The sequence below is a fragment of the Drosophila biarmipes genome, chromosome 2R (assembly GCF_025231255.1).
Source record: "Drosophila biarmipes strain raj3 chromosome 2R, RU_DBia_V1.1, whole genome shotgun sequence".
Classification (NCBI taxonomy): domain Eukaryota; kingdom Metazoa; phylum Arthropoda; class Insecta; order Diptera; family Drosophilidae; genus Drosophila; species Drosophila biarmipes.
In genome coordinates, this window is record NC_066615.1 from 5,824,313 (window position 1) to 5,850,228 (window position 25,916).

Here is a 25,916-nt window from a genome sequence, read left to right on the forward strand (position 1 = left end):
TCAACTGCAATAAGTTTTTTCTATAACTCACAGTTAAAAAACGTATTTTAACTTAGTTGGACACATTTAATATGTATAAATAAATTGTAGTGGAGTCAGTCTGTAAGCAGCCTTATTGTCTGACTCGAAGTTATTTTTTAGCCGGCGGGCACTGGTCACACTAGACTGCCCAAAAATTTCGCAATAGAGCGGCTCCGCAGCTGAACTGATTTACCCAATTGCAGTTAAATGCACTATGTTTGCACTGTGATCGGCGAGCGAAGAACAGGATAATGAGTGTCAGCATTGTGCAGTACTACGGCAGCCAGCAGAGCAAGTGCGGCTACTGCGCGGGAGCGAACTGCAGCCTCTCGCACGGTAAGAACATGCAAAACCAGTTCAGAAGGTCCAGGTGCAATGTACTCATTACTGCGCATTCGTCATGCATAACAGGTATGCACGCCTACCGGCTGGACTGCCAGGACTACCAGGACCTCATCGACCGCGGCTGGAGGCGGTGCGGCAACTACTGCTACAAGCAGCGCAACCAAGAGACCTGCTGCCCCTGCTACACGATCAAGTGCGATGGCCTGGAGTTTAAGCTGTCCAAGTCGAACAAGCGCATTCTGCGCCGCATGAATCGATTTTTGCGCGATGGCAAGCGGGAGTCCAAGCCCGAGGCAGGCGAGGGAGACGGGGAAGGCGATGCCGATGACGCCACAGTTGCGATCGAGGTCACTGCCAGCGAGCCGCAGCCCCAGCTGCCCGATAAGAGCCCGGCTGTTATCAATGTGGAACACGTTGCGTCACTGGCACGAGCTCAAAAGAAGCCGCCCAAACAGGCGGCGGCTCCAGCAGCCGAAGCTCCAACGCTGGGATCCAACAAATGTGGGTATAATCCGCAAATCGTAGTTATTAGTAGGCCCAAGTGGAAGGTTTTATTTGGATACTCAGAGTAGATAGATACACTTTTAAAGCTATTTGGTTTTCACCCAGAGTGATTTTGTCAAGCTTACCTTTAAGTAAATTTATTAGGTTGATAAACTTTTTTAAGAAAACTTTTAAATATATAGAGGCTCTCAAACATACATAACTAAACCCTAAAGAAAAGTAATAAATCAAATAAGATTTTAACAAAACAGATACGATTGTATTTATTTGCTAACTTCTTAAAGACAGGAAAAGAGCGCCATAAAAATTAAGTCAATATCGTACAACCTGATCGCCCATCTGGTGAAAAAAACATTTTCAAATCTCCGAGATTCGAAGAACCCTATATTTCCTAGAACACTACACTATCTGCTTTCTCATGTTTCATTTACTTATTCAACAGCTGCAGCACCGATCTCAAACAAGCCGTGCAAGAAGGCCAAGCAAATGCGATTGGAGCGCCGGCAAGCCAAGCTGGGGGACTCTGCATCGACTTCAACGAAAACCCTTTCCCAGGAAAAAAGCCTTCGGGACTTCTTATTAATCAACAACGAGACCAACAAACACAAGCTAAAGGTACGTAATGGATAGTTGATAGGACATTAAAGTTTTTGTTAGACCGTTTGCGTGGACTAGCTAGTTGTCGTGTTCCTTTGTTGTTATGAGTTGATTTGAGTACTGTACTTTTGTGTTTTCTGTGTCCGTCCCCCAAGTACGAGTCTCCCTCTACATGTAGACACACTGTCTTTGTGCTGTTTGTGTTCTTGCAGATCGTTTTGGTCGCATCCTCAGACACAGAGCGCACTTGTGCCGATGCAGTGATTGAGTTGTATCGCAAATATCAAATAACCATTCACAATGATAACCCCGCACGCCTCACCCTAGCTAGTATGCAGCGGTTCTTGGTCAAATCACCCCTTAAGGTAATTATAAATGCCAATTCACCCGAAATGTTTTCACAGCTGCGTTTGGTGCACGTCCACGGCGAGGAGTTTAAGCGAACCCTGCCCGAGAGCTTTGCGCTGTACAAGAAGTATCAAATAGCGATACACAACGATCCTCCCAGGGATCAGGCCGCCTACAAGGATCATCTGCAGCTGACGCCCATGAAGGTTTTTTCCCACTTCTAGTGCACATCAATTCGGTCTTGATAGTGGTTTCGCTTCAAACTTATATTGTATTTATGTCGTCCCTTGCAGAATGAGAAGCCCAGCGATGGACCCGAGATCGGCTATGGATCTTTTCACCAGCAGTATTGGCTGGACGACAAGTTGATTGCGGTAGGCGTGATTGACATTCTGCCCGCGTGTGTGAGCTCAGTTTACTTTTTTTACGATCCGGACTACAGCTTTCTATCGCTGGGCACATACGGCTCACTACGGTAACAAATGATTCGCGAGGAATAAAACATAAATACATTGTTTGAATCCTTTCAGGGAAATTGACTTTGTGCAGTCGCTCGCCGAGAGTGTGCCCTCCTTGAACTATTACTACATGGGTTTCTACATACACTCCTGCCCGAAGATGCGCTACAAGGGCAAGTTGTCCGCCTCGTACTTGCTGTGCCCAGAGACTTACGAATGGCTGCCGCTAACCGATGGTAAGCTTGGCGGTGAATTGAACCAAGTTCTCTTCTGATTGAAACCCCTTTTCCTAGCCATTCGTGCTAAGCTGGACGAAAACAAATACCAACGCTTAAACCCAGACGCTTCTGCGAGGGATGTGAACGAGTTCTTAATAGAGCATTTAGACGAAGTTATGCTGCTGCTGGATGCCCAAACCTGCGCCGATTACAAGCATTACAAGCAGGTATGTCCACCAGCAATTGTAACAAATAATATTAGATTCTTCTAACATTCATGAATCTACTTCACAGCTTCGCGGCACTGACAACGAGGTCGATACGATTATTGAGTACAGTAAGTTGGTTGGCAAAGTCTGCGCCCACCGTATGCTGTATGTGAATATGTTGTGAATTTCATTTGCTCAGTCTGTGCGATTGTAATCTTAGTCAAGTAGAGTTTACAATGGAAATTTTTTGATTGTTAATCTCCATTGGCACAAATGATGTACTAAAATAACTGCTTCATAAAAAAAAATTTTGAAATTAAAAACGTTTTAGCTCCTAAGTTCCAATAATGTGAATCTTTATTTTCTGCCAGATAATTTCTTTGCTTCTGGTTCGTTAACTCCAGACAACCTACATTTTACGGTGTTTAAGGGAAAAGATGCTTGTCATTAAATCACATTCTGAAAAGCTGACAGTTTCCACTCATAACAGACGCTTATCTGAAACAAGCAGCTAAATGCATCAATTTGGCTTTATGGGCTGGCAACATATACATTTTGTGTTGGTACAAGTCGGATAACCGCCGGAGATAATGTTCGTTTTATATGGCACACACATCGCGAGATAGTTGGCCAGGAAGCTAATTGTTGCCATGAAATCAAGTCGCGGCGAGCAGCGGAAAGTCTCGGATGTGCCAAAGGGTTCCGATTCCAGCTGTCTACTCTGAAAATAAAGTTATCCAAGGTGAGGAGTGTGAACACCTATTTGCGGGCGTAGGTGAATATTTAATTATAAATAAACTTAAGTCAATAATGTGGGCTCTGCGCTTCTGTGGCTTTTCACTGTCACTTGCCAATTGCGCTAATTAAACAAAAATTATAAAACAAGTGAACGGTCAAGTGAGTTTTCACAGCACGTGTTTTATAATGGTGTTTTCGAAAATTATTGTGTATTTCTAGATTTGCTCAACTGCAAATTTGATACAAAAATGGCCATAAACTAGCATTCTAAAACTCGCTGGACTCGGCTGGATGTACACAACAAATTAGTAAACTTAATATAATGTGGTCATATTTTTGAATTATTAGTCATCGTGTTTATTGGTTTACATTTTAGCACGATTTTGTGATATTTTTGTTGAAAAATTTCTCGGGTTTTGTTCCGCGAATCGCATGCGATATTTGGCACGCTATCAGAAAGCGTAAAAAGCCAGTCGGCGGTGAGCTTCAACCGTCGGCAGCAATTTAAACAATTTTTAACCGTTTTAACCGCTGCCGTTGCTCAAAATCGTCGCCCAAGTATATATGCCATTGGCAACCGCCGATTTAGCTCCATTCGTTGCGCGGCGTTCTCAGCAGTCCGAGCTCCGATCGCTCCCAAAAAGTACCAGCCTTATAAAGTGAGTTCAGTTCGGCGGTGCAGCCCATGCACTTAACGCATTTTCGGGGCTCTCAACGGGAAAGTCCAGTTTTTTGAATTTTCAAAAATCGCCTGCTGCATTTCGAGCGCAGTTTTTGGCGCCCAACTTGGACCGATGCTACGGCGGGGCTCCGTGGAAAAATTCCATGCAAAATTGGTGCCACGAAGAAGTACGAATCGAAAACATAAGCGGAGATAAACAGAGATGACTGTGGTGTTTTGAGATCGCGAGTTGTTTTTGTGCTAACAGTGCGGCTCATTGCAAATTTTCCACAGCGAATCGATGAACAGAGATCTGGGAAGACAGGCCCCCTTCAAAGTAGTACAAAACTAGAAGTAGCCATTCCGATTTTCCCTTTCGTATTATCTTCGAAACATGAGATATTGAAATTTCTGGAAATGTTAGGCCATCTTTAAGAAAGTGTAACCAATGCTGTTTTTGCATTATTTATATCTGAGAAGAGAGAAATCTCAAATATTTGTGCATAACATTCGAAAATAAAAGCCAGAACTGGCGCTTACTTCGGCTTTGACCGCTTTAATTTCAGTTACCGAAAATTTGCATTTCAAATAATAACAGGTTTCGTTATTTCGATTCATTGAACCGCGACCACTATTCGAAACAATTTCAATTTGGTTTGTGTTCGCTTTCGGACAGACAAGTGGCGTCTGGGTTCCGCTAATTCCAGGCCTTGGCAACAGGCCAGGAAGGCTATGCTCCCAAATTATTCCAATTGGCCAGGACTTGGGACTGTGGACCGACTCTGGCGGGTTGATTGAAAGAAGTATCTAGGTTAATGTGCGGGTTTGGGTCTTCGCAAAATATTCACACGATATTCGAAACGTTCGCCCAGCAAACTTACATGGGTTCGCTTCGTGAAAATATGAATAGCACGGACCCATTTTTGCCACTCGTGATTTTTATTAACATGTGCGTGCAATTTTCGCAATTGTCGCATCGATTTCGCATTATTCCATTTACCGAATAGAGGGATGGGTATTTACACTCATTACAGAGAGTGTACTACTTTTTCATGCGGCACGTAATTTTCTAAAACTTAATTATAACGTGCAAATATGCAAAGCGCAAAAAACACATATATGTGATTTCAATGGGAATTGGTGCAAAGTGGCAGTTCAGCTCGCCCTGTGGGGCTATGAGAACCGAAAATGAGCAAAAACAATGATCTACTACAATAACTGCCAACTAACTGGGTTCATTACCGGTCCTGATTTGTTAGTCGGTTACGCTTGATTGCCGCTGAAATAATTTGCAGAGACCAGAATCGCAATCACACTGAAAACACTCGCAGATAGGTGACAGCCAATGGGGCTTTTTGGGGACCAGAGGATCGGTTCGCGAGAAGGGGGAGAGACACCAAGATACCAAGAGACCGAGACCAACCGCAAACCGTGTCAAGTGGGTTACCAAGTCTTATGTAAATGGAACGCGTGTCGTGAATATACAACGTCTTGGCTCCATCTTCGGATTCCGACTCGTACCTATATGCGGTGTTTTGGTCCTCCCAGATAAGCGCTTTCCGATTGTAAATCAAATCATTTATCGCGGCAATGCCCGGCCCGGGGAAGGCACAGGGTCCACTGCGATTGCGGCTAATTGACGATTAACCGGACTCTAATGATCCTCGTTAACAAGCTGGCCAACTTATCAGTCCCTGCCCATGCGCCATATTCGACTAAACTTTATAACACCTCCGAACGGCCCATAAATTGTCGAGCTGATTTAACGCCACAGATTAGAGTGAGAAGCTGGCGCTGCCTTAGTTTCCCCGTATAACCGAGTGGGGGAAACCAGAAAAGTGTATTAGCCTCGCCCTAATGATTTGTTTGGGCTTTCAGAATGTGCACAGTGCCCTGGGTTGTCGGGAACCAAGATCTCTGGCTGATGTAACGCTCCCTGCAATTAGGGGTTCACTAACTCACTATTAGGCCAAATTAATGCGCAAGGTCGTTGGCTGCGTTCTTTGATCTCGGCTCAAAGGTGTAATTAGCAATTTCAATTCACGTACTGCGAATCAATAATTCCAATCTAGTTCCCGGCTGTTTGCCAAAATAGTTTTCCCGAACCAATCTACGGGTATTCACATCCAAGGCACGTAATCATCCCGAATCATTGCGATTCCAGGCGGGTCAAAGGGGCGGTTTTGTTCTTTTCCCATAGATACAGTTACCTAAGTCGGAGGATACGAAGTGGTGTACCCGTACGTATATGGAAGTGCTATTTCAGGAAGGCAAAACAAAGGGGGAATTATATTTACTGCCGTCTGTTTGCATCGCGGGATCGTGGTGCTGCTAAAGATAAAGTGGCGCTATTGCCATGCCTTGGCTCCATTCAGAGAATTGATTGCCTGGCCTGAGATTGCTTATCATCCGTGTACAAAGAGGCACTAAATTTTATTATCCCCTGCGTAATAAAACATTTAATCGTATTTCATGATTTAAGGGGACCATTCACACTGCGTGGAGTACGGGAAACGGAAAGGGGACGCCTTTTGGGCACTTTCATTTTGGTTTTGACCGGATATGTAGGGCATATTAGCCAGCCAACAAGTGTTCTGCATCAACTTACAGCCCGCTTTATGTGCAGCGAGCCTTTATGTGAGAAAGTTGAACAGCTTTAGCGCAAACATTTCTTTTGTGCGAATCCAGCGGGGGCAGCTGTTTAAATGCCTCGCCCCCAGAACATGGGCCCCCAACGATGGAATCCAAGCAATGCTATCGCAAGATCATATCCCAGAGATCGTCCGAATGGGATGACTCGAAAATGAGGGTGGCATGCCGCCGGGCAATTATCGTAAAGCTTCCTCGATCGCAAGCCCCGACATTGCCAATGCCCTTCGACACTTCCAGGGCACGATCGGCGACGGAGCTGGTGGCATTTGATTTAGTTATGCATGTGTTTTGCTTTTGGCCCGTAGCTCGATTTGCCTAAACGGGGCCTCACGTGCCGGCCTAAAGCGCCAAGTGGGACGTGCTTATAAGATTTGACAAGTGCACTGCACGCAGATACCGCCGAAAGCACTCTCGGCGATATGGCTAGCGGGTGCCTCTAAAAATTCAGGGTCGGTTCTACATAGATCGCCAACACGTGCACACACGATTATCGGGTATTGCGACATCTCCATGCAACGAGCACTTTTAGATTGCAACTTTTGTTGAAGCTGAGTAGAGCTGAATTGCCGAAAGTGTTACTTTATTAGTTGTGACACGCCCTCGCGGTACAAACGATTGTTACAGATGCCTAATGAGCAGCATTTAAATGTAATGAGCGGTTATAAACTACTTAATTGGTATTATTAAGCTTAACTGTAATTTGTTTCCCGTTTAAAAACATATATACCAATAACCTATTAACATGTATAATTAGCTGTCCACTCAAAACATCTATTTATTTTAAAACTTAATAGAGATACCAATATTCAAACGAGGAACCCAAAATTGATGGCCATTTTATACATAGTTACTGCCTATAAGCTCTTTCTCTGAAATAAGAGGGGGGCACAAACTGACACAGAGCATTTAAAATGTAAATTTATTAAAATTGATAGACTCTTTGAGATCAGCTGTTTCCGAAAATAGCCGACAGTGAGTCGGCACCCAACAACTCGTATAATTTATGCGGCAGTTTTGGCAAATGCCTCGGGGAGTACCCGTACCCGTACCCGCACCCGTACCCGTACCGTAAAGTGATCTGCATAAGAGTCTTGCTAACAGCTTCCTGTTGTTGCTTTCAGCTGACACCTGACGCGAGGCAGCGGAGCCATAACAAAAGCCTCCGAGATGGCCTTCATGCCGTGCTGTAAGTACCAAAATGTATTTATTATTGCCACACGCTCGGAATCGCCCGCAGCACGAGTCATGCGAAAAATGTCCCATCAATAACGCCTCACGTGATCTTCGATCCGCGAAGTGAACCCCCAAAATGAAATCGAGCTCAAATATTGGAATTTGCGCATGCGCAGCCCATTAGAGATCAGGTCTTTCCGATCCGCTAATTGAGCTAATGGGCTGCGAGGGGCCTGTGCCGCCATCGAAAACAGAATATCCACCTGTCAATAACCAATATTTGCTGTCGCTCGCAGTCTATGTGCCCAAGCGGGTCAACCTGGCCATCATGCTCTTCATGGCCTGCCTGCTCAGCTACATGATGCGGGTGAATCTCTCGATCAACATCATCGCCATGGTGGAGGACACGAGCAGCCACGAAAACGGAACGGAGGTGGAGGCCCTGCCCGATGTGAGTTTCCCTGATTTACATGATAAAAAATTCAAGATATATTTCACAAATGAGATATATTTCACAATACATAAACCCTATTCAATGTCTAAAAACAGTAACATTTTAGTTGTGAACTATCCTAAAAGCTCTTAACCTACAACAATATATATTTTAATATTTATTCAAACGTATAATCCCTCTTAGTATGGACCGCGTTACAACTGGACGCAGTCGGATCAGGCCCTGCTGCTGGGAGCCTATTTCTACGGCTATATGATCACCTCTCTGCCCGCTGGAACCCTGGCCGAAATGCTAGGAGCCCGGAATGTCGCCGGCTACAGTTGTCTGGTGGCCGGAATCCTTACGGCTCTCACTCCGGCGGCGGCTGCCTGGGACAAGTATGCGGTGTTCGCCGTCAGATTCCTGATCGGCTTCCTCAACGGCGTGGTGTACCCGTGTTGCCACAGCCTGGTGTCCAAGTGGTCGCCTCCGGATGAGAAGGGCAAGTTTGTGGCCTCGCTGATGGGCGGAACCTTTGGCACTGTCATCACGTGGCCAATCAGCGGAGTGATCATCGAGAACCTGGGCTGGGACTGGGCCTTCTACATCGTAGGCATATTCGTGCTGATCGTGGTGGCCATATGGTTCTACCTAGTGGCGGATACTCCGGCTCAGCACAGCACGATCAGCCTTAAGGAGCGGGAATACATTGAGAACAGCTTGGGCGACACTCTGAGCAGCAAGAAGGTAAGTGGCTCTGGTGGATAATTACCATTTTGATTGATAATATTAATCAACTATTTTAGAACCTTTTCTTTTTAATAAAAGACAAAAAAAAATAACAAATCTTGAGTGTCAGAAGTATACCTATAGTAGACTTACAGACAAGTAAATATTTGTTCATAAAGTATATCCACTTTCTTAAGTGGGATTTCAAAACTCTTCATTACAACCTTACCTTTGACAACCTTTGACTTTTTTTGCAGAAGTGGCCTCCATACAAGGAGCTGGTCCTCTCCCTCCCCTTCTGGTCGCTTATGATGCTCCACTACGGAAGCATGTGGGGCCTGTTCTTCCTGATCACCGCCACGCCCAAGTTCTTGAGCGAGGTCCTGGGCTTCAACCTCTCGTCCGCGGGCTTCCTGTCCAGTCTGCCACACGTGGCCCGCCTGATCTGCGCCTTCGGCTTCGGTGCCGTGGCGGATTGGGTTCGTCGCCGGGGCTGGTTATCCGTAACCAAAATGCGCAAGGCCTTCTGTTTGCCCTGTAAGTGGTTTTAGATTATTACAAGACACATTTTTCTAAAGCTTGCTCTAATTTTCTTGGACAGCTCACATCTTGCCCGGCGTGATGCTCATAATCCTGGCCTACTTTGGTCGCGATCCCTACGTTTGCGTGGCCATAATGACCATTTCGCTGGGCTTCAACGGGGCTGCCACAGCCTCCAACTTGGCCAATTCGCAGGATCTGGCGCCCAACTACGCGGGCACGCTGTACGGAATCATCAACTGCATCGGCACCACTCCGGGAATCTTCTCGCCCCTGATCGTGGCCGCCTTCACGAAGAACGAGGTTTGTGGGGCACTCTTAAGATACGTTAGCAACGTTATTAACCTATTTACTTGCTGCCTTTCCCGTAGAACACCATCGACCAGTGGCACTGGGTCTTCATGATTGGAGCAGCTGCCTACATATTGCCGGCCCTGTTCTTCTGGGTCTTCGGCTCGGGCAAGATCCAGAAGTGGAACGAGGTTCAGACCACCGAGTCGCGCGAGGATATTGTCAACACAAAGTTGTAGTTTGTGCCCTGGCAATCACCTGTGATTTTGTATTCTTAGTATTATGCCATAACTACGAACCGTGTCTGTTTATGGAGAGTCCTATTAAAGCTTTAGCAGAGTATTTATTATTAACCATTAATGGTTTCATTAGGCGCACGTGAACTGTGAGTCACGAGTCAGTTGATCTCGAAACCAGTTCGTCTTAGGTTGGCACAACGACCTTAGCCTGGTTGCGGGAACACTTTGGGGAACTGGTTGGGGGCTCTTTGCAGAACTTTATTCGATTAGGCACTCGTGCAAAAACGGAATTGACACTCATAATTAGTCATATGCTAATCAAATTTGAGGACACTTTCAACTAACAAATTGCCGCGCTTTATTGCGATTTAGCGTCATGACAATACGAGTTTTTAGTAGGTTATCAGCGAAGTCAAGGCGCAGTTTATAAAGTGCGAAATTTCGTTATAAATTCTAATTTCCAATGGTTAGTCATAGACATTAGGCAATATAAAAAAATGTTTTGGGGCGACTATGTCCCAAGCTGTTTAAACATTTCATATTTTGGATTTCTAGGTTATAGAATTTGGTAATCTTTTTAAGTAAAATAAGTACCTTGTCCAGTGTAGTGTTTTAAGTAATTCCTTACTTTTTAAATAAGTTTGAAACTAAATAACTAATTCGTTTTGAGAAAGTAATGCTTATAAGCCCATTACTTTTTGAAAATGTAATGCCAATAAAAAATCAATACATAACTTTGAAAAAAGTAAGGCTGATGAACAGTATCTGGCAACAAAGCTAGCAAACATGCATATCTTAAGAATCTTGTAAAAGAATTGATTCCTATAGAGGAACATTTTTATTGATTTACCGGTACATTTACAGGGTTCTATAATTACCGTTAATGGTCAGCGCAAATGAGGTATTCCGCCACTACAAGTTCGCCACTTAAGGATCCCATAATTATCACCCGAACTTCGGGGCATTAAGGACACCAACCAGGCTTATAAAAGCCTGCGCTGCGTGTGTAAGGTCCAGTCAGTACGAAATGATAGGACCGGGAAAGTGGCCTTCACCTGGAAAGAGGAACTCGGAAAGCCATGGCAGCAGGAAGAAGCGGAAGGGCCCAAGCTCCCTTAGGACGGCCATGGTCGCCACCTTCTGGGAGTACACGGAGCGGACGAAGGTGAGCGGCATATGGCTGATGCGTCGGAATCGCACCTACGGCCTGTCCAGGTTCATCTGGTCGTCGGTGCTGCTGCAGCTGCTCCTGCTGAGCATCTACCTCACCCTGCTGCTGTGGCTCAAGTTCTACTCGTACCCCATCCTGAACACCATATCCAATGACCTCTCAATCACGGACGTTGCCTTTCCGGGCGTTACCATTTGCAGTCCGAAGGTGGTCAACTCGGAGCGGGTCGATCGCTATGTCAAGACGCTGTGAGGAGCTTCGAAAATGTGTCCAGGGGTCTATTTACAATCCCGTTTCCTATCAGTAAGATTCCCAAGGAGTACGACATTGCAGAGGTGACCGCCGGATTTGAGTTCCTGAACGCCTTCACGGATCAGAGCTTTGAGCCGCCGGCTCACGACAGCTATCGGGCCACTGACGCCGTGCTCCGGCTGAACAATGTGAGCACCTGGGAGGCCGCCATGGCGGTCAGCCCGGGCTGCTCCGACTACGTGAAGCGCTGCTTCTGGGGCCACACGGAGTTCCAGTGCAACCAGAGCCACGAGTACCTGTCCTTCATCCCCACGACGGCGTACCTGGGGCCCTGCTGCTCCTTCAACTACAATCCGCGGAATACCAGCTTTGTGCCCTTCTCGGCCAACATCTTCGGTATGGACGGCGGCCTGACCTTCGTGGGGGCGGAGGGCAGTGAGCGAAACCTGAACACGGGCCTCATCGTCCTGGTCCACCATCCGATGGACTATGTTACGGAGTCGGCAGCCTCGGTCACCATCACCGCTCGGTCCGAGAGCTTTGTGGAGGTCTCGCCCACGGTGCAGAGCTCCTCGGTGGAGGTGCTGGAACTCTCGGAACGGAAGCGGGACTGCCTCATCTCGGACGACCTGCAGCTGAGGAGCTACCGTCAGGCCGCCTGCCTGCTCGCTTGTCAGACCGAGGCCATCGTCCAGAAGTGTGGCTGCCATCCTTATCTGCTGCCCATTGTGGGGAACAAGTTCAAGGAGTGCAACCTGAACGACACCTTCTGCTACTCAGACAACTATGGTAAGAGATCTGTCAATGTTCTCCAATATCCAAGACCTTATACTTTTATCTTCTACGTTTACTCCATAACGACTTCTTTACATGGTAAACTCTACCAAAACGACTTCTTCCATATTACTTTTTCTATCGAGAATTATTTAGATATTTCAGAACAACAGTATTTCGTTTGGGATGTGTCAAAAGATAAGCATTCCTACAAGCATGGTTAGGATTTGCTTGCCTATAACAAAAATAGATCTCCAAGGCAGGCCCTTTTATACAAAACAAGGAAGAAGGCTATAGTCGAGTGCCTCGACTATTAGATACTCTTTACTCATCTTAAGTGAGTGAGCGCCACCTAGCGCGGCTGACAGATTTAAGAGTTTTCACTGTTTGTGGGCGTTAGGGGGGCCGCCACAGTTTTTCGCGGTTTGTGGGGGGGTTACAGTGGGCGTGGCAAAAAACGAGAAAAGTATATTTAGTTAAAATTTGGCGACTCTATTTAAGTGCTTGATTTGAGTTGAACTGGAGATATTTGCACTGCTTATCTCAACAACTAGTCTAGTAGTCCAGTTAATTATTAAAAAAATGTTAAATAACCTCAGTTTAAGTTTTCTCTTCTTACGATTTTGTAATAATAACGACAGCATTGATACCTTTTTAGACTAACAAAAACCCCAAATGTTATGGAACTGCAAATTATAAAATATAAAATATTTATTGATTGGTTAATATTTTTGTTGCAAGTTTGTGCTGTTTTAGCTGTGTTTATTTTAAACGTATTTAAAGAAAATCCGTTTTTGATGCTTAGATAGATAGGGTCCCAAAAAGGTTTTTAATTTCCTCCCTTTCAGACAACTTCAAAAGCGTGCGATGTGACCAGTGCCTCCCCAACTGTTATGATGTAACCTATTCCACTCTTTCGTACAAAACGGATCTTAACCAGCATCCGTTCTCCGTGAGCCGCTTCTAGTGAGTATTGCAGGGTACTTCCTGGGTTGTCACATGATTCGTTCCCCAACAGCTCTCCGGAGCTGATCAACAGCGACAGTTTCGTGCTCCGCGTCTACTTGGCAAAGCAAGTGGTGCCAGTTATCCGGAAAGTGACTGTTATGTCTTGGATAGGGCTGCTATGTGAGTACAGGTATCCTTGGGAACTATGGGAATAACTACTGCCCTTTTCAGCGGACTTGGGTGGCATCTTTAATCTCTGCCTTGGACTCAGCATGATCTCTGTTGTGGAATTTTTCTACTATTGCACGTATCGCCTGTACATCAACTACCAACTCCAGAAGACTCTGCTTCCCAGGAAGGCGTGGCAGTAAATAACCTGCGTTTATTTAGTTTGACCTAAAGCAGTTTATAATTTAATCAATATAAATATCTTTTGAATAAAATAAAATAAAATAAAAGTCAGGGGTGTATTTGAAAATATTTATACAAGTACTAGTTGGTACTTTAGTAAAACGGTTTTAGTTAATTAGGTTCTAAATTCAACTCTATGGATAAGTTAAATAAATATGTGGAACAAGGAATCAAGTAGGACACTATTACTATTAGGGAGTATAGAAATATTAAAATTAAGCAATGCTTTCCGATTCAGACGCTTACAATCTATTTTGGTTTTTCAATGTTTCATAAAGCTTACTATAAATATGGAAATAACTACTCAACATAATTATTGATTGGGTAAATGAACCTAAGCGCCTCCATATATAAAAGTTCACTATATTCGTTTAATTCTTTTATAAAAAAATTTAAGTTTTGAAGAAAATGTTGGATTGAAACAATCGAATAAAAGTTCCCGCGAGAACAAAATATTCGATAGTATTCGCGGTAAAATCGATTTCTTCGGTGTGGCCGTTTGGAATATTTTGGTATATTCGAACAATAGAAACGGTATATTTCTTCGAGACGGACTAACTTATCGATGATTCCGCGGTCACTGGTCACCCTCTTTTGTTGGACTCTGTTTTAATTTGTTTAACAAATTCTTAAGCCAGTACGCAAGGTAACGCGGCGGCGCATAATACATTTCTAGCACAATTAATACTTAAAAGCGCGCAAAATGGCCGAGGTTGAAGCCGTGCAGATCATTGCCGAGTCGTTGAAGCAACAGGTAAGAGGATCACCTGGCCGACGGTCCGTTTGTCCGACATTTTCGCAATGCACTTTCTGCACTCGCGCTGGCGGCGAAAATGTCGGAAAATGTATATCGTGTCGATGGGGCCGTGGAATCTGCGGAGCTGGCGAGAACAATGGAGTGGTCCCTTATCTCGAGGCACCTGTTTGTTGTGCAAAGTTCAAAAACACTTGGTAGCTGTTGTCGCTGGCACTGGGCCCCCGATTACTCCCGTTCATAAAAGCGGAGCGGATTTGATAAAGACCGTGTTCCAAAGGTTTGCTACCACGACCCAAAACACCTTCGTGCTTGCAGCGGCGATTATCGCCGGGGGGCAGATTAAAATCAATAAACTTTAACCGGATTCCGGGCAAATCACTTAAGAACGTGTTAGTACGTTGGCTGGTGATTTGGTCTATAAATATCCAGAGCGATTGAATGTTGACGACTGAGTTGATATTCTAAATAACCGGCAAATATCTCCTTATCCGAACACAGGGCGTGGAGTATGTCTTTGGCATCATCGGCATCCCGGTCATCGAGCTGTCCATGGCCTTCCAGGCCGCCGGGCTGAAGTACATCGGAATGAGGAACGAGCAGGCCGCCTGCTACGCTGCCCAGGCTATCGGCTATCTGACTGGAAAGCCCGGTGTCTGCCTAGTGGTATCCGGACCCGGACTACTCCATGTAACAGGTACGGCTACATAAAAAAGCAAGGGGTATAGTTAATCCTTACTAATGCTGCCCAATCCCACAATCAGGTGGCATGGCCAACGCTCAGGTCAACTGCTGGCCACTGATCGTCATCGGCGGGGCCACCAACCAGGATCACGAGGGCATCGGCGGCTTCCAGGAGTGCCCGCAAGTGGAGCTGTCGCGTCCGTACTGCAAGTACGCCGCCCGCCCGGCCACCGCTGCCCTTATTCCTCTGCACGTGGAGAAGGCGGTGCGGTACGCAACGTATGGACGCCCTGGAGTGGCTTACCTTGACTTCCCCGGCAATATCCTGCAGTCCAAAGCCCAGGAGGACCGCATCTACAAAGCCTTGGCCCATCCGGCTCCGCCACTCGCCTATCCCCCGCACGATGATGTGATCCGGGCCGCCAAGCTGCTGCGCCAAGCTAAGCGACCACTGGTGATCATTGGAAAGGGATCCGCCTACGCTCATGCCGAAAACACTTTGCGGCACTTCATCGAGAACACCAACCTGCCCTTCCTGCCCACCCCAATGGGCAAGGGCGTGGTCTCCGACACAGCACCGCAGTGCGTCTCCTCGGCTCGAACCCTGGCCCTGCAGAAGGCCGATGTTGTTTTGCTCCTGGGCGCTCGACTTAACTGGATACTCCACTTCGGAAAGGCACCGCGTTACGATAAGGATGTGAAGTTCATCCAGGTGGACATCAACCCCGAGGAGTTGCACAACTCGGTGGTGGCCTCTGTGGCCATCCAGGCGGATATCCGTCCATTTGCCGAACAACTTTTCGAGCAGATGAACGCCGTTAACTTCCGGTTCGGCTACGAACAGGATTGGTGGAAGCAGCTGGCTATCAAGTGCAAGCAAAATCGCGACGCTGTGCAAAAGATGTATTCTAACACGGAGACCCCGCTAAACTACTACGCGGTGTTCCACCATCTCCGCGAGCTGCTACCCAAGGACACAATCATCGTCAGTGAGGGGGCCAACACCATGGATATTGGTCGCTCCATGCTGCTAAATGAGCAGCCACGGCACCGCCTGGATGCCGGCACCTTTGGCACCATGGGAGTGGGTCCTGGATTCGCAGTGGCCGCCGCGCTGTACTGCCGCGACTTTGCCCCCGGAAAGCGAGTACTGTGCGTGGAGGGCGACAGCGCCTTTGGATTCTCAGGCATGGAGGTCGAGACCATGGTGAGGTACAAGCTGCCCGTGACCATCGTGATCGTGAACAACAACGGGATCTATGGCGGCTTTGACAAGGACACCTTTGAGGCCATTCGCAGTGAGGGCGATCTTACCCAAATGTGAGTGCTGCTAGCTTATCGGTTTATCTGGTACAACTACTTACGGCTAATCTTATCTTGCAGCACACCACCCTCGGCATTGGGCGTTCAGGTGCGCTACGAAGAGATGATGAAAATGTTCGGTATGCAGGGCTACTTCTGCACGGAGATCGAACAGCTGCAGGCGGCTGTCAAGGCGGCCAATCAGCTGAAGGACAGGCCGACCATCATCAATGTGGCCATCAGTCCGTCATCCGATCGCAAGCCGCAGTCCTTCAACTGGCTCACCGAGTCAAAACTTTAGGATACCATGTACGATTAGGTCTTAAGCACAAAGTTCACCATTCCGAAAGTTATATTGCCACGAATTTTTCTGTATATACATGCAATTTTTGATACGCCTTCTATACTCCTCAACTGTTGGCTCGCTTCAGTTCTTCCTCTAGGCCAAGGTAGTCCAGGAACCAGGTGAAATCCACCAGGCGACCTTTGTGCAGGAACGGCAGCTTGGGGCATAGCTCGAAGGCAATATTGAGAGGAGCAATGTCGGGCACCTGGTCGTTGCGCATGTTGAAGAAGGCCAGGAAGTCGCGCACCTCGATCTCGTTTTGTCCATTGCGCTGTAGCACCATCAAGATGTCTTCCACAAGCTCCAGACTAAAGGGCAGCCGGCACCCTCGCAATGTGGACCTCACTTGAGCCTCGCTGATGTATGGCCTGCACGACGGATTGATGTGGCTTAGGTGGTCGTTCAGCTGCTCCACGCCGTTCCATAAAGCTCGCTTCAGTTCCAGTTGGGCGGCAGCTCGCACTCGATTCCTGTCGCAGCTGGGAGGCATTGCCTGCTCAGCCGAGAAAAAGCGACACACGGTCACAATTTCATGATTGAGCAGGCAATCCTTGGACAGATAGGACAGGAGGGTCGAGCGCAGCGTGTCGAAGCTGACGGTGGTGAAGTCTCCGAGGTCTCCATCCGGCTTGCAGCGCAGCACAAACTCCTTGTACTCCGGGCGCACTGCTTCGCGGATCTTTTGCATAATCAGTCGAATATCGGCTACGGGGAACTGGAAGAAAATAAATTTTAATTTCATAATTTAACAATATCAATGCGAATTGATATGTTTACCTCGCTGGGATGCTGCTCCATGTACATCAACGTAAACTCATCCGCCGAAACTATGTGGAAAATGTGATCCTTAAGAGTCATGGTGCGTCCAATATAGAAGTCGTTGGCCCTGTAGTACTCAGGACGCGAGGAGCTAAACATATCCTGACCCGGCAGTGGAACCCGGGCTTTTTTAAGAAACTCCCCGCCCAAAAATCCCGAGTTTCGACGTGACGACTCGTAGATCTGGACCGTATCGTCCGCCAGGAAGTAGCTTATGACAAAATCACGCTCTGCATTGTCCCGAATGGCCGAGACGAGCTTTGCCCCAAAGCGCAGTATGCAGCCATCGTATTTAAAGAGCTTCTTGAAGTCTGCCTGCGGTGGCTTGGGCTCTACCGTGATACAATTGCCCTCTGAATCCTCATGGCTTCCCCACCCATTGTAGGGTGGCAGCCTACGAGATCCCATGCCTCCCTGGGTGTACGGTCGAGCATCACTGCGCTCCGGAACTGGTTGGGCACAGAACTCCTGGATGCCGTACTACAAGTTGAATTAAGGTCATAAATATTATAAAAAGTTATTCGTTATTGATTCAAATAATCAACGAAAGGATACAAATTTATCGTAACTCACCTTCTCCCTGTAGTAACTCTGTGTGAACTGGTCACAGCCTGTGAGGACGACAGGCCTTCCGAAGACATTAAGGACTGCCCCTATTTGCAGGTCCTGATCGGTGTAGTGGTGGACCTGCTTTTGGCCAGTGTTCAACGGGTCGGCTACGTAACGCACATCGCGCATACTATTGCCCAGCACATTGAGCAGCGTCATGGCCGTCTGCTGTCCGGGCAGCGGCAGTCCCGAAAACTCTTTTGGCAGCTTGCCCCGTTTCAAAAAAGTACTGGGCCCTTCTCGCCCAGAATTCCGTGGGAACTTCTCCTTGATATCAATGGTGTCATCGGCCAGGTAGTAACAGATTTCCAGCTTCCGTACGTCGCCAAACTCGCTGCGATCATTCCAATAGCCTTGGAACTTCAGCACTCGCCTATCGAATTCGAGAAACTGGGCAAATGAGTGCTTTTTGGGGAGCGCCGAGGAAGAGGCACTTGCTGTCTGCTTCAAGCCGGAACGTTTTCGGATTTCTGTGGTGGGATCGCTAAGAAAATTTAAATTTTTGAAAGGAGTATTTAGAACGCTTTGAAATAGTTGACAAGACTCTTACTATATGATCTAATGTATTTGCTACAGATTAACTATGTTTGTACTTCAATTTGGTAAGAGTAACCCCCATCTTACCATGGCTCCTGCTGGGCCTCAGGCACAAAGATTCCAGCTCGGTTAAGGAACTGACGGGTGAAGATGTCACACCCGCTGATATGGTAGACCCGATCGAAGATCTGCACGTCCGTGTCCACGTTGAGGTCGAAGATGGAGATGAACTCGCGGTCGGTGGGGAGCGCTTTCGGGATGCGCTGCCTGTGGACCAGACAGCCCTGTGGGATGCCGGAGTTCTCCACCTTTGGCTCGGTGACCTGCATGGTGCCGTCCTCCAGGTAAAAGTAGATCTTCACCTTGCGCACCTGGTAGGGGGCGTGGTAGACCTCGGTCAGGTTCTCCTTGAAGTAGGCGCTGAAGCAGAGAACCTGCTTGTCGTAGGCCAGCCAGGGGGGAAGCTTGGTGGTGGCCTTCGGGGCCCACAGGCTGTTGAGCTGGGCGGGCACAGGCGGACACTTGGGATCGGCCACAATGCCGTTGGGCTCCACGAGTTCCGGCTCCCGGCGGTCTGATAGCATCTGGATGCCCTGGTAGTGCATCAACGTCTGCTGTCGCGGATGGCGACGCTTGGCGCGCTGTTAGGGAGGCTCAGTTTAGTATCTTGGAGCACTTCTTGCAACCACTTACATCGTAGAACTGCGCACCTGGCAACATGGGCATTCCCGGAAGTCGCATCATTTTCACAGACAATTTCGTACCCTCTTGGATGTATACTTATAATTTTGTGCCAATTCCCTCGCCAAAGCGTTGTGGTTACATTTGTCTCAAAGCCGAAAGCAATTCTGTGGCAGTTAACGCCACGCAGCAGAATTCTGGACTCGACTGGCCCAAGTGCTTCGACATTTCCGCTGCTATTCGATAAATGGAACAAACGGAACTATGGCAATGCCACCTCGCCATGGCAGCCCGTAAAGTGAGCTAACTGCAACTGGTAGCGGTTTCCAAGGAGAGTGGGGGCAGCCTCTGCTTCCACAGCCTATTCTTTACCAATTTAACAACTTTTTATCGTTATCATATTTCCAATAACACTCTTACATGGTCTGAAAGGGAAGTATAGGATATAGGCAATTTATAGGATAGGGAATTTAAGTACATTAAGAAAAATCTTGGGACTTTTAAGTTGGAATATACTGATGTACTGGGTATAAAGTAATGCCAAACTGTTAGGGATGAATTTTATTGGAGCAACTCTGAGTTTTTTCTTAACAATAATACACATTGCACTCCTTCTTCGTGGCCATTTCGACGCATATCACTGGGACTTCGGGCCACTCCCAAAACGCAAGCAACAACTTCGAAGCACTTGTTTTGAGAGGGGGATTAGAAGAAACAATGAAAAATGTAAATTTTACAAACAAATTTTACTTGCGTTTTACCCAGAGTAGTTATTTTTACTTAAATCACCGAGATTTCCACTAGAAAATGTAAAGGAAAATGGACTTAGAGGGTTCTGGTATGAATAAATTCCAAGAAATAAATTGTTTCCAAGTCTGCATTGACACCTCCTCTCTGCGGACTCAACCTTCAAGTGACAGTGCCACCTGTAGTGGACTCACGTGACACCGTCTTCGGCGTTGAACCTGAAAGCATTCCAGTCAGTGATTGAAAAGGGGCCGCGGCCGAATGACTTTCTAGAGGCATGGCCACCTCTTACGGTGGGCTGCTGGCGCAGACGCAGTGTTTGCTAATTAGTCTGGCAGAAGTAGGAAACCCACAGAAGCACGTGCTTTTTCTCACCTCTCTCTAACACCGTGTCTACACCCATCTCCCTGGGCTTACAGACTATAGTAAATCGAAGCCATGGCATTGGAGCTGTAAGAATCGAGGCGGTAAATGCTGTTTGGAGCTCGAGCGGGTAGCACAAGAAGCGGAGAAATGAACCTGTTGTGAGTTAATGAACCGTAGAGTGACATCTGTTGAATTTCCACTGACCACTGATCCCCCACTTAGAGCCAAGATTATACTCTTCCTTCTGACCCTGGAGGCTGCGAGTGCTTTGAGGGCCAATCTGACTGCCTGGCATCACCACAGGCGGCAGAAGCGCTTCCTAATTTATCAGAACGGCGGTGTTGTCAAGGTTGGACATCAAATATTTATTGAGTATTGCGAATAATAATAATTTGTATCTCAACAGTTTGTAACGGGCTGTGCATTTCCGGTTCCGTTGATGGAGAAGAAGGTCTGGCGCCAGTTGGTCTGGCTGATGAACTTCCACTACCAGTTCAATGAGCCGCAAACCCCCATCTACTGGTGGAAGCTCTGGGATGGTTCTAGAAGTCTCAAGGGACCTGAGACCCAGCCAGCTCCTCCGTCGGTGCCTGATCGTCTTTTGGTGGATGAACCCCAGCTTCTGCTATTCAAGTTCGTCGAGGGCTATATGAATCAACTGGGTCAGAATGGAAGCGCCTGCCTGGACCGATTGATCTGCGAGAACGGTCAGGTGGACGAGCACAGTGGACTCTACGCTCAAATACTACACAGGCTTTTGAGGTAAGCCGACTTCCAATTGGACTCGAAGCAGGTGTAACACTTTTATCCTCAGACCTCATCGAACGCTGGACGGTCGGTACTTGGATGCCTTCAGGATGGGTCGTCACGGTGTCGACTGTCGAAAGGCCTTCCCCGAGGCCCGTAAGTGCGTTTTGGACGACTACGTACACCTCCACGAACGGGGACCCACACAGAGTTTTGTTTAAGCCTAGGGTTAGATTATCGGGGGCTTTCTCTTTGGACACATGGCGCCGGTTGCCAGTAGTTCAATAGCATTTACATGACATGTACAAAACTAATTAATGGTAATTAAAGATAATAATTAAATAATTAAACATGTATGACTATATACAACGAGGTCGGGCAATTTCCACTGGCTCTACTTGCCACTGGACACGAGTTCCTCGTCATCGTCGTCATCATCTGACACTCGCCAATTCAGTTGGTAGTACTTCTTGTCATTGCTCGTCAGCCAGAGGAGCGCGCATCGGTTGGTGCAGAAATTGCAGGTGAAAAGTTGCTTGGAAGTGCTGCCACGCCTATAAGGAATTGCAAATGTTGGATTACAGTGCTAGAATATCAAAGGAATCCCTAAAAACAAGACTTGAAAACGCAATTTGTAAGAAGTGAACTGCAGTACCTTAAGTTTCGATGCAATGTGAATGAATCAGGTTTGAGCCTGGTTGTGTATAAGTTCGTTCCAAAAATATATATAAATATGAAGAATCCATTAATTAATTAGTAGTTTAATTTTTGAGATTAGAGGCAGTGGAAATTGTGACCAAAAAATTAAGTGTTTCGGTGTTAATATGAAATGGGGGCATCCAACTTTACAAGTTCATTTTAGTTTTAAATTAATTGAATTAAAAAAGCAGGGCTGTGTATAAAAGTCTGAATAACAAACGCCGTCAGAATTTCCTTCATAGGCAGACTTCACTGCACTTCTTGCGGTTGTGATAGGTCCGTTTGCCCCAATTAGAAAGCGGACCGGTTTCAGCGGTACCAAAACAATGACCACATGACTAACGCCAAGCTAACGTCAGCGTAACTCCGACCCACCTCTTCACGACCATGAAGTAGTATGAGGTGTACAGACATCTGGAGCAGGTGGAGTTCGTGCAGCGGGCGATGGGTCCGTTGTTGATGTGGGAACTGATATACGGCTCCGGGAGCAGGCGGTGCAGGGCGGCGTTCTCGTAGACGGGCAAGGAGCGGTTCAGCGACTGGAGGGCGTGCACACAGTCGTCGTAGAGCGTGACCCGGTTCTCCGTCGAGGGAACCGGAAATACTGTGCGGGTGCCCACCGGAAGTAACAGCCTGGTGTTCGTCTCCAGCTCGCGGACCCAAAAAAGACCCTTGCGACGAACGGCGCTGAGAACAGGGATATAGCAAAAGGATAAGATCCCAAAGTAATATAAATGTGGGCTAATTGAAATACAAAAGTGAAAAATCGAAGTATTCGGGATAAACAACAAAATATATAAAATATGTAAAATAAAGTAAATTGCTCGACCTTGGATATTAATATTGTATAGCCAGTGGCGGACAAAGATTTGATTGTGGGGAGGATATAAAGAAATGTATAAAATTACATATCTTAATTGTAAAACCTAACACATAATTCTTTGTTTTACTGTTTCCCCCTTGTATTGGTCTTAACATATATTTATTCCACTCAAATTTCGTTGGAAATTGCTTCTTTGAGATATCTTAGCACTTTCGTATTGGTCAATATCAAAGTCCCAAGTTTCCCTTAGTCATGCTTGAGGGCAACCAGCCAAGAATACATACATTTTGATTTGTTTTCTCGCTGCATCCGAAATTAAATTTAGTTATTATCAAACGGGAAGACAGTGAGCTGCCAAACAAATCAATCAATGCAATATTGTATATAAGCATTGCCTTGCCAATTGCCTGCAATAAATAAGGTAAAAGGAACTCCTTACATGGGAGTGCTTCTCTGGCGGTTGTCGTAGAAATTTTGGTAGAACCTCTCGTAGACCATGGGTATGTAGTTGATGGCTGTGTTGTGGAAGATGCGCACGTGGTTCATGAACTTGGAGAGGGCGGCCGGCAGGTAGACGAGAGCGCAGCCTGCCAACGGGAGGAGACAGTGAGGTTCTCTCGACACAGATACCGATCCCCAGCCGCCCAGTTTACTCACGATCGGCGGCGAGGGACTGCAGCATGGGCAGGTTCGAAATGCGCTCAGGGATGTGGAGCAGCGCCTCGTTGTCGCTCACGTTCAGCTCGTTGAGGCGGACGCACTCGCTCAGCTGGATGGGCAGTCGGCGGAATTGGTTCTTGGCGATGTTCAGGTGCTCCAGATTGCGCAGGCTGCTCAGTTCTGGGAGCGAAGTAAGCGGACATGGACTCCAAGAAGCGGACCTCTACTCACCCACTGGAAGTTCGGTGAGCTGGTTGCCCGACACATTCAGCTGCTGGAGATTCAACAGGAGACCAAGGGTGGGCGGCAGCTCGCGCAGCTCATTGTTGGACACGTCCAGGAACTCCAGGTTCTCCAGCATGTAGATGTCCGTGGGCAGTTCGCTGAGATTGTTGCCCGCCAGGTGGATGAACTTGAGGGTCGTGATGTTCAGCAGCCACTTGGGGATCACCGATATGAAGTTCTCCTTGAGATAGACCTCCTCGAGGTCCTCGTAGAGGAAGAGGTCCATCGGCACATCCTTGAAGTTCAGGTAGCTCCAGTGCAGAATCGTTTTGTTCATGCTGGCGATGCCGTTGCAGTTACACAATGCCCGCACTACGGTGGCGTCGTCGGGTTTTATTTGCTTATAAGTTGGTGGTGTTTCAATTATATTTATCTGCGTCTCTACGCGGTCATGATCATCATTTGGCACCGCCACCCGCCAAACAAAAACTGCCACCGCCACCAGCGCCACCACAGCCACCCAGTGGCTCAGGCCCAGTGGCAGCACCACCAGAAGCAGCAGCAACAGTTTGCTCTCCGCCGAGAATCTCCTTCGATGCGGTTCAGATTTTGACTCGGCTAAATTTGTCTCACTGCCCTGTCGCAATTTCTCGCGAGTGCCGTGTTTATCTCCCCCGATTCTGTTTTCTTCTTACATATTTATTGCTTCAATAACGAATCGCCCACCCACCATCGCGCCTTTCACTGACCACCGACGTATACGTAATGTGCCGAGTGCCCGAAAGTATACCATTTCGTTTTGGAAGCGGCTAAATGCCTACGGAGCTTTGGCACTGACATTGAATTTCCCTGCATTGATTCACTCCCCCAGTGGGTTGTTGTTCTTGGGGTCTTTGCTGCATTCAAGGTCGTTGCAGCCAGCCAAGTGCAAAGGGCAAGCTTCCGAAGCTTCGGCGTTGCGGAGCTTTGTGGCAAGAAAATGGGGTTATGGCAAGTTGCCATAAATGGCCCAGCGGAAAGCACATTTCCCTGGAAAGTGCAAGCTCGGCTATCGTGAAAGTGTACCATGACTTACATATGCTTAAGAACTTATAGACAGTCCACGATTGCGTTGCTTAATTTCTTTCTTATTTGGGAGGTAAGTGTTTTATTTATTTAGTGGTAGCGAAATTGTATGATTTAAATGGTAATTTTATGGCTTATAAACTGTTTGATTTAAATACCAAAGATTTCTACATTCAAATGAAATACAAATTCCATAAATATTTATAACATTTGATTAAAATTATGAAATCATACAAGGATCAAATATTTTTTAAAAAACGATTATTTTCGTGCTTATAACATTTCAAATTGACCTAAAGGACCTTGCTTATTTTACATAAATAAATTATAAATAAAGATTTATTTGTGTTTCGGTGATAAATTCAAAAATATTTTCAATATCCATAGCTGTTGTATCCGTAGTCGTAGCCGTATCCGGGAGAATGATGGTGGTGGTGGTGATAGGGGGAGGGGTAGTACCCGTAGGGTGGCGGAGGAGGCGGCGGAGGGGGTATTCCGAATCCTACGCCAATCGGCAGGGGCAGCGGCAACCCAACTACAACCGGCGTACTCATCGCTCCGGCAATGCAGAACAGAAGTCCGAGGAGAGCGATTACAGCTTTCATGTTTCTGGCAAGATTTCACAACTGACTGACAAATCTGTGGAGGGCTGCTGGCTTTTAAGCACGGTGGTGCTGCGATTTTGGGGATTTCAATCACAGCGTAGACAAACAAAGTAATCGAATTTCACCTGCCGAAAGGTGCGAATTGCTGCTTGAGTACTTCCCCCTCCCATGCGAATTGGCAATTGCTCACGATATTTAGCTTTATTTTGGATAATAAGGTAATTCTCAGGCCTGTAAATATATGGTTTTCAAGCGTTTTATTTGTCATTCAAAGAGAAGTATTAAGTTGGAGATATTTATTTACTTGAAACACATTTGTTTCCGAATTTTATTACTCCCTAGTAATGATGATGGTGGTGCGGGTCGTAGTGGGGATCGTAATGATGATCGTAATGATGATCGTGGTGGTGATCGTGGTGGGGATCGTAATGCGGATCGCCTCCAAAATGAGGTGCGGCAAATGCGGCTGCCATGATGAACAGAAGTCCCACGAGGATGATCACAGCTTTCATGTTTCTGGTTCGGCTCTTTCGCA

At 46.8% G+C, this 25,916-nt stretch overlaps 7 protein-coding genes across 12 annotated transcripts; 5 read left to right on the forward strand and 2 right to left on the reverse strand.

Annotated features, from left to right (window-relative positions):
* The first annotated feature begins 146 nt into the window (after positions 1–146).
* Positions 147–3,038, forward strand: LOC108029689 (arginyl-tRNA--protein transferase 1). 3 transcript variants are annotated; one of them, XM_017102148.3, is made up of 8 exons: positions 147–357; positions 433–867; positions 1,313–1,485; positions 1,680–1,832; positions 2,109–2,290; positions 2,346–2,509; positions 2,567–2,718; positions 2,786–3,038. In XM_017102148.3, the coding sequence occupies exons 1-8, from the start codon at positions 273–275 to the stop codon at positions 2,882–2,884; spliced, it is 1,443 nt and encodes a 480-aa protein (XP_016957637.1). In that variant the 5' UTR covers positions 147–272; the 3' UTR covers positions 2,885–3,038. The 3 variants fall into 3 exon arrangements, with proteins under 3 accessions (XP_016957637.1, XP_016957638.1, XP_043947864.1); XM_017102149.3 differs by lacking the exon at positions 1,680–1,832 and adding an exon at positions 1,872–2,021; XM_044091929.2 differs by having other exon boundaries at positions 1,319–1,485.
* Positions 3,039–3,353: 315 nt separating this feature from the next.
* LOC108029690 (sialin) lies at positions 3,354–10,270 on the forward strand. 2 transcript variants are annotated; one of them, XM_017102151.3, is made up of 7 exons: positions 3,354–3,442; positions 7,873–7,937; positions 8,221–8,375; positions 8,562–9,104; positions 9,344–9,623; positions 9,688–9,929; positions 9,998–10,270. In XM_017102151.3, exons 2-7 carry the CDS (start codon positions 7,919–7,921, stop codon positions 10,154–10,156), a joined length of 1,398 nt encoding a protein of 465 aa, XP_016957640.1. In that variant the 5' UTR covers positions 3,354–3,442; positions 7,873–7,918; the 3' UTR covers positions 10,157–10,270. The 2 variants fall into 2 exon arrangements, with proteins under 2 accessions (XP_016957640.1, XP_016957639.1); XM_017102150.3 differs by lacking the exon at positions 3,354–3,442 and adding an exon at positions 4,015–4,097.
* Positions 10,271–11,183: 913 nt separating this feature from the next.
* LOC108029442 (sodium channel protein Nach) lies at positions 11,184–13,672 on the forward strand. Its single transcript, XM_017101690.3, has 5 exons — positions 11,184–11,575; positions 11,632–12,368; positions 13,202–13,319; positions 13,372–13,481; positions 13,533–13,672. Exons 1-5 carry the CDS (start codon positions 11,184–11,186, stop codon positions 13,670–13,672), a joined length of 1,497 nt encoding a protein of 498 aa, XP_016957179.1.
* A 593-nt stretch (positions 13,673–14,265) lies between these two features.
* LOC108029715 (2-hydroxyacyl-CoA lyase 1) lies at positions 14,266–16,866 on the forward strand. The gene is made up of 4 exons (XM_017102190.3): positions 14,266–14,466; positions 14,968–15,163; positions 15,231–16,470; positions 16,534–16,866. Exons 1-4 carry the CDS (start codon positions 14,416–14,418, stop codon positions 16,751–16,753), a joined length of 1,707 nt encoding a protein of 568 aa, XP_016957679.1. The 5' UTR covers positions 14,266–14,415; the 3' UTR covers positions 16,754–16,866.
* Positions 16,863–19,618, reverse strand: LOC108029714 (EF-hand domain-containing family member C2). The gene is made up of 5 exons (XM_017102189.3): positions 19,457–19,618; positions 18,851–19,404; positions 18,191–18,710; positions 17,576–18,097; positions 16,863–17,513 (listed from the first exon to the last, which is right to left on the reverse strand). The coding sequence occupies exons 1-5, from the start codon at positions 19,505–19,507 to the stop codon at positions 16,863–16,865; spliced, it is 2,298 nt and encodes a 765-aa protein (XP_016957678.1). The 5' UTR covers positions 19,508–19,618.
* Positions 19,619–20,330: 712 nt separating this feature from the next.
* LOC108029726 (uncharacterized) lies at positions 20,331–21,525 on the forward strand. The gene is made up of 4 exons (XM_017102207.3): positions 20,331–20,715; positions 20,780–20,906; positions 20,964–21,319; positions 21,372–21,525. Exons 1-4 carry the CDS (start codon positions 20,663–20,665, stop codon positions 21,523–21,525), a joined length of 690 nt encoding a protein of 229 aa, XP_016957696.2. The 5' UTR covers positions 20,331–20,662.
* On the reverse strand, positions 20,899–25,829 carry LOC108029725 (protein lap4). 3 transcript variants are annotated; one of them, XM_017102203.3, is made up of 7 exons: positions 25,686–25,829; positions 23,718–25,612; positions 23,484–23,666; positions 23,266–23,413; positions 22,379–22,690; positions 21,960–21,998; positions 20,899–21,858 (listed from the first exon to the last, which is right to left on the reverse strand). In XM_017102203.3, exons 2-7 carry the CDS (start codon positions 24,046–24,048, stop codon positions 21,699–21,701), a joined length of 1,173 nt encoding a protein of 390 aa, XP_016957692.1. In that variant the 5' UTR covers positions 24,049–25,612; positions 25,686–25,829; the 3' UTR covers positions 20,899–21,698. The 3 variants fall into 3 exon arrangements, with proteins under 3 accessions (XP_016957692.1, XP_016957693.1, XP_043948141.1); XM_044092206.2 differs by having other exon boundaries at positions 21,748–21,910; XM_017102204.3 differs by lacking the exon at positions 21,960–21,998.
* Between the last annotated feature and the right edge of the window lie 87 nt (positions 25,830–25,916).